This window comes from Aplysia californica, unplaced genomic scaffold, assembly GCF_000002075.1.
Source record: "Aplysia californica isolate F4 #8 unplaced genomic scaffold, AplCal3.0 scaffold00874, whole genome shotgun sequence".
Taxonomy (NCBI): domain Eukaryota; kingdom Metazoa; phylum Mollusca; class Gastropoda; order Aplysiida; family Aplysiidae; genus Aplysia; species Aplysia californica.
The window spans coordinates 158,361-164,806 of NW_004798144.1; the positions used below are offsets into that span (position 1 = coordinate 158,361).

Consider the following 6,446-nt stretch of genomic DNA (forward strand, 5'->3'; position numbering starts at 1 on the left):
AGAGGAGGGGGCAAATGAGGTGAGGGGGGGGGAGGGCAGAAAGAGGAGACGAAAGCAGACGACAGAATATTGCTAGAGAGCAGGAAAGGGGGTGAAAGGAGACAATTTTAGAGAAGAAAATGTTTCGGTTGCTACCCGGATTCGAACCCGGGACCTTTGAATGAGAGGCCATCACCTTAACCTCTAAGCCACGAGAGCCCCACACTCAGTATGACTTGGTGTTTGTCATATACTTCCTTTCCGTTACGTATTTACATATCCGTTACCTCAACTTCGTTTCCGAGATCATAATTTTACCTCTCCGTTACCAACACTTTCAAGGGTTATAAAATGGAAACCGTTAATACAATGCCATTACTTGTGGATTCCAGCACACGCCCATGCTGACCGCTGTATGTATAGGAGGTTTTATGCATATATATGGTTTTGTTTCCAAATTATTTTAAAAAAATTGCAATAGACTTATAACAGTTTTCGCTTCTCGGTCCTACTATAGTGGAATATGAAACGCTTAATATAAACAAAATGTATTAAATGACATACAGCCCCAGTGATTGACCTGATTGAACAATTAAACTCCAATAGTTGCATGTTTTGTCCAGAGTTTCCAGTCAACGGCGTATATTAAGTTGCTAACGAAAAAACCCCAAAACATTCTGGAGCACAGAGCGTAGATAGAGACCTATATCTTCGCTATTGTTCAGAATTAAGATTCAATATTTTACACCATAGTGGCGAAGACATGCCCAATTCATTATTCAAAAATTGAGCGATAACATGACAACTTCATTTTCTTTTTAAAGAATGCTATGTCAAATTTCTACAATTTTTTTAAAGTCCCATATTTATATCATTTATATACATTTTGTTTATCTGTTACTTCAAATAATTATTTCAATCATAATATCTAGCTTTTATTTTTTATTACTCTTTTATAGGCCCAGAAAACCAGAGAAGAAAGGTAAGAGTAAACAATGATGAATCAGATTCTAACTTATGTGAATTGAAAGTGCTGCAGACACTCTCAACACACACGGAATTTGATACCTACCTTCCTACCAACCAACTTACCTACCTATCTACCCATGTTCCTAACTACACTAATAAAAAATGAAAACTTAGCCACCTACCTACCTTCCAATCTACCTACCTGCCTACCTACCTACCTACCCATCTATCTACCTACTACCTACCTACATACTATCTACCTACCTACCTACTTACCTGTCTGCCTACCTATATACCTATATACTTACCTACCTACCTTACTGCATGCTCACCTATCTCACCTACCTCACAACATTGAAACAAGAAGGAAAGTCAGTGGAAAATAAAACACGTTTCCAAACAAATTAACTCTTAAGATACGAAAAACAGAACATTCAGCTTGATAACGATTCCCCATCCTTTTTTTTCTTCTTTCCTTTGTCCAAAGGTCGCACAAGAGAAGAACTGTATACGACCGTACATTATGTGGACAACGGCGGTCATGACTCGCTCACGATCGAAAGAAACAAAAGAGTAGCCACTTCATCTGTTGCCACACAGACAAACGATAATGGAACATGTCACGAATACGTATGGTTGGCTTCACAAGGCGCCCCCAGAGAAGAGAAGAAAGGTGATGGGTTTTCTTTTTCTCTTTCTTTTTTTTGGGTAAGTGTTTTACGGCGCTCGCAACTGCATAACGTCACCTAATATATATATATTTATAAATAAAGTGAACTTGGGAGGCTTTGTGCTCAAACTCCTGCCTTACTACCAAACTCACACCTTTGAAACTTGGCAGGCGTCCACAGCATCCATGTGGCTAGGATCTAAATTTTAAAAATCTCCGCAAACTGCTTTCCCCGATTTTTCCAAAATGCTTTGTTTCGCCCACACAGAGTTTTAATCTTGAGAAATTCCGTCTTCTGAGACGCCATTGTAAACAAGTGAGGTTTCTGTTCACTAGCCGTGTCCACAGATTCTACATCTTTGAAATTCTGGAGTGTACAACTACGAAAGCGGAATAGAGAATCTATCTATACCATCTATTATACATTTGGCAACTTGGAAACACTTGTGTCACTTTTCTCTCAAGATTTATTGCTCCATTCCCGTAAAGTGTAAATATAGTAGGCCAATGGCTTTCATTTGATGTTAATGCACCGATCATACCTTTCATCGAAGGGGGGCCCAGCTAGCATAATATAAGCGTATATTGCCATAAAATAAACACCAATCCGATAAGAAAATAAAAATCAAAGCAGTAAACATTCAGTTTCTCTATAACCTTATGCTGAAATTGCTGAATTTGGTAGATGTTTGTTAAGGCAGTAAACAACCGAGCAGTGCTGTAGGCCCAGTACAATTAATAGCTACCAATTTGAAAAATACAGAAGAAAGGAAAAAGAAAAGAACACAAGACAATTTTGATAATAAATAGTCATTGCCCCTATACAAGATGATTTATACTGTCTTCCAAAATTCTTGAATAAGTCTATTTTAAATCCAAACATTCAGCTCAATGAATATTCGTCATCATATTTTGTTTTGTTCCATCTGTCCATAGGCCGCTCAGAAGAAGATCCGCATTTGGGCGTAGATGTGGACCAGAAATCGCCACGCGACGGTCATACCTCGGTCCCGATTGTACCAAACAAAAGAGTAACCTTTACACCTGACGCCACACAGACAACTGATGATGGGTCGTGTTACCTCAAAATGTCGCTGACCTCACAAGAGTCAAAAGAAGAGGAGAAAGGTGATAGTATAAGGATCGTATGTTGTCTGCCTGTTTGCTAACCTGCCTACCTGCCTGCCTGCCAACATAACTACCCATCTAACAACCTTCCCAAAAGACCTGACTACATTCACTCAAGAATGAAGGAAGGAATATCATAGAAAAATGAAACACTTTTCAAAACAAATTAACTCACAACATTGTGGCTGTTTAGGTTACATAGGGAGCCAATTAAGTTTTGAATTTGCCCGGGTGCCTATTCGTATCGATTTTGGACCATCAAGAGATCTTTAACAGGATAGTCTGGACCGTCTGACGTGTGTTATGGATGTTCATATATTTTTAAAATACTATTACTTCAAAGTGTTTCAGTCTCATCAATATATTTTATGGTTCTTTTATATTTCCGGAAAACTAGATGAAATATGCACAATGATAAGTTACATTCTCTTTTATGTGAACTGGAACTACTGAAGGCGCTTTCTCCTTTCTATCTCAATAAAATAAGTACCAACGTTATTAGAGGTGAAATATCCCAGCAACGAACATACAGTTTCTCTATAATAATACTATTATGAGGTTTGGTAGATCATTTTAGGAGAGGAAATAACGGAGCAATGCAGCCTGCAGGCCTGCTGAACCGCCGTAATAATCACCATTGACTGTTGTACCTACGGGAACAGGCCAGGTCAAGAACACACTTTTGTGATCAAAAGACGTGATGTGCATCACTTTTAAAGCAACACGCACCTTGGGTTTCTCCATTCTGCGGACTGTCTTTTTCCGTTCTAGATCCACAAGAATTCACCCATGTTTTATCTTCTGTTATGATTCTTCTTAAAAATTCTGACCCTTTATTTTATGTGACTTTACCTTCTCTCCCTAAATCAAGGAAAGACAAAAGGAGCATCGATTTGAAGACGATGAAGAAATAATTTATTGTGCCCGAAACAAAATGTGCTGCGCCAAGCACTCTTGCCGAAGCGGACATGGTCTGGTCACTGCGTTTGACCGCTGGTTTCACCGGTTGTTGTTTTGTTTTGGATATATAACGTGTTTCTGTGAAACAAAATGTTATGTCCGTAAAAGAAAAATTGCTGACTTTACAGAACAGAGAAACTTATTTTTGGGACTCATCTCTTAGTTTTAGTCCACAAGATCATTCCCATTGTCTTCCAAAGTTCTAAATTAGTTATATTATAGGAAATACGAACATTCAGCTTAGTGGAAATTCCCCTTCCTATTTTTTCATTCCCTCTGTCCATAGGCCGCTCAGAAGAAGATCCGTATTTGGGCGTAGATGTGGACCAGAAATCGCCACGCGACGGTCATACCTCGGTCCCGATTGTACCGAACAAAAGAGTAACCTTTACACCTGAAGCCACACAGACAACAGATGATGGGTCGTGTTACCTCAACGTATCGCTGACCTCACAAGAGTCAAGAGAAGAGGAGAAAGATGATGGTATAAGGATCGTATTTTGTCTGCCTGTTTGCCTACCTAACTACCCATCTAACAACCTTCCCAACGACCTGACTACATTCACACAAGAATGAAGGAAGGACTGTCAGAGAAAAATGAAACACTTTTCAAAACAAATTAACTCACAACATTCTGGCTGTTTAGGTTACATAGGGGCCAATTAAATATGAAAGCTAAGATGCCAGCATCCAAGGCTTCCTTATAGCCTAACTCTTTTTTAAAAATTACAAGATGATTTCCATTGCCTTCCAAAATTCTTAATTAGGTCTATTAGAATTCCAAACATTCAGCTCAGTGAATATTCGTCATCATATTTCTTTTTCTTCCATCTGTCCATATGCCTCACAGAAGAAGATTCGTATTTGGGCGTAGATGTGGACCAGAAATCGTCACGCGACGGTCATACCTCGGTCCCGATTGTACCGAACAAAAGAGTAACCTTTACACCTGGCGCCACACAGACAACTGATGATGGGTCGTGTTACCTCAACGTGTCGCTGACCTCACAAGAGTCAGGAGAAGAGGAGAAAGGTGAAGGTCTGAGGATCGTATGGTGTCTGCCTGTTTACCTGTTTCCCTGCTTGCCTACCTAACTACCTATCTAACAACTTTCCCACCTACGTAACTACTTTCAAACAAGAATGAGCGAATAAATGTCAGAGAAAAATGAAACACTTAAAAAAAAAACAAATTAGTTATCAACATTGGTGGCTATTTAGCTTACATCTCTCTCTTGCCCTTTTTAACTCCCAGTGGAGCACAGGCCATCAACAACATTACTCCAGCGAAGCCTGTCTTGAGCATCCTTTTCTATCTGTTTCCATGATGTCCCCGCTTTTTCAATTTCCTCTTGTACCGCTCGCCTCCATGTTATCTTTGGTCTTCCCTTCTTACGCTTTTCTTGTGGGTTCCACGTTAAAGCCTGCCTGATGATGCTTGTCGGGGGTCTCCTCAGGGTATCTAGCCTACGAACGGAGCCAATTAAATTTGAAAACTAAGATGTCAGCATCCAAGGTTTCCTTATAGCCTAACTCCTTTAAAAAAATAATGTTGGCATAAAATAAACACCAAACTGATAAGAAAAGAAACCTTGAAGCAATAAACACACAGTTTCTCTGTAACATTATGCAGAATTTGCGGAGTTCGGTAGATGTTTATTATGGCCGTTACCAATTGTTCAGTGCTGTAGGCCCTGTACAATTAATTGTTACCATTTTGAAAAATACAGAAGAAAGGAACAAGAAAAAAACTCAAACAATTTTGATAATAAATAGTCCTTGCCCCTATACAAGATGATGTCCATTGTCTTCCAAAGTTCTTAATTAGGTCTATTTGAATTTCAAACGTTCAGCTTAGTGGAAATTCCCCTTCCTATATTTTCATTCCCTCTGTCCATAGGCCGCTCAGAAGAAGATTCGTATTTGGGCGTAGATGTGGACCAGAAATCGCCACGCGACGGTCATACCTCGGTCCCGACCGTCAGAAACAAAAGAGTAACCTTTACACCTGACGCCACACAGACAACTGATGATGGGGCGTGTTACCTCAACGTGTCGCTGACCTCACAAGAGTCAGGAGAAGAGGAGAAAGGTGAAGGTCTAAGGGTCGTATGGTGTCTGCCTGTTTGCATGTTTGCCTACCTAACTACCTATCTAGCAACTTCCCCACCTACTTAACTACATTCACAAAAAGAATGAATGAAAGAATGTCAGAGAAAATGGAACAATTTTCGAAACAAATTATCAACTCTCAACATTGCCGCTATTTAGCCTACGTACGGAGCCAATTAAACTTGAAATATAAGATTTCAGCGTCAAGGGCTCCCTATAACCTCACTCCTTTCTTATCCTTCACCTTCACTTTCACCTATCCAGTAGACTGGATGTCCGTCGGGGCGCTTTTGAAGATTTGGCCACTAGCTTTCTCTACTCCTTCCGGTCTTCAGCTTTTCTGAGCATGTCTTTGAGTTCCAGGCCTCTCCATTTTTTAATGTTGTCCTCCTAACTCTTTTTCGGTCGTTCTCTACTCCTTTTTCCCTGGACGCTGCCTTGCATGATTATCTTGGCAAAGCCGGATGAACGGGTGATGTGCCCATACCGTTTCCTGACCAGAGTGAGAAGGTTAGCATAAAATGGCCTTTTTGATCCGTTGTTTGACTTCATCATTTGTGATGTAGTCTTTGTTTGAGATACAAAAGACTTTATCCTATTGACGTAAAAAAACTCTCCACCAAACTGA

The 6,446-nt window shown here is 39.9% G+C and overlaps 1 protein-coding gene and 1 long non-coding RNA gene across 4 annotated transcripts in view; both read left to right on the top strand.

The window, feature by feature from the left end:
- The window catches only part of LOC101859601, a 17,987-nt gene extending 13,061 nt beyond the window's left edge, over positions 1–4,926 (top strand). For 2 of the 3 annotated variants that reach the window (XM_035972847.1, XM_035972849.1), the window contains exons 7-11: positions 939–961; positions 1,436–1,621; positions 2,555–2,746; positions 3,993–4,190; positions 4,557–4,926. In XM_035972847.1, coding sequence (XP_035828740.1) covers positions 939–961; positions 1,436–1,621; positions 2,555–2,746; positions 3,993–4,190; positions 4,557–4,801 — 844 coding nt within the window. In that variant the 3' untranslated portion in view covers positions 4,802–4,926. The remainder of the gene's footprint in view (positions 1–938; positions 962–1,435; positions 1,622–2,554; positions 2,747–3,992; positions 4,191–4,556) is intronic. The other variant, XM_035972848.1, reaches the window with a different exon arrangement.
- A 732-nt stretch (positions 4,927–5,658) lies between these two features.
- Positions 5,659–6,446, top strand: part of LOC118478719 — a 4,340-nt gene continuing 3,552 nt past the window's right edge. Inside the window, exon 1 of the long non-coding RNA XR_004859246.1 lies at positions 5,659–5,798. This is a non-coding gene — a long non-coding RNA (uncharacterized LOC118478719). The remainder of the gene's footprint in view (positions 5,799–6,446) is intronic.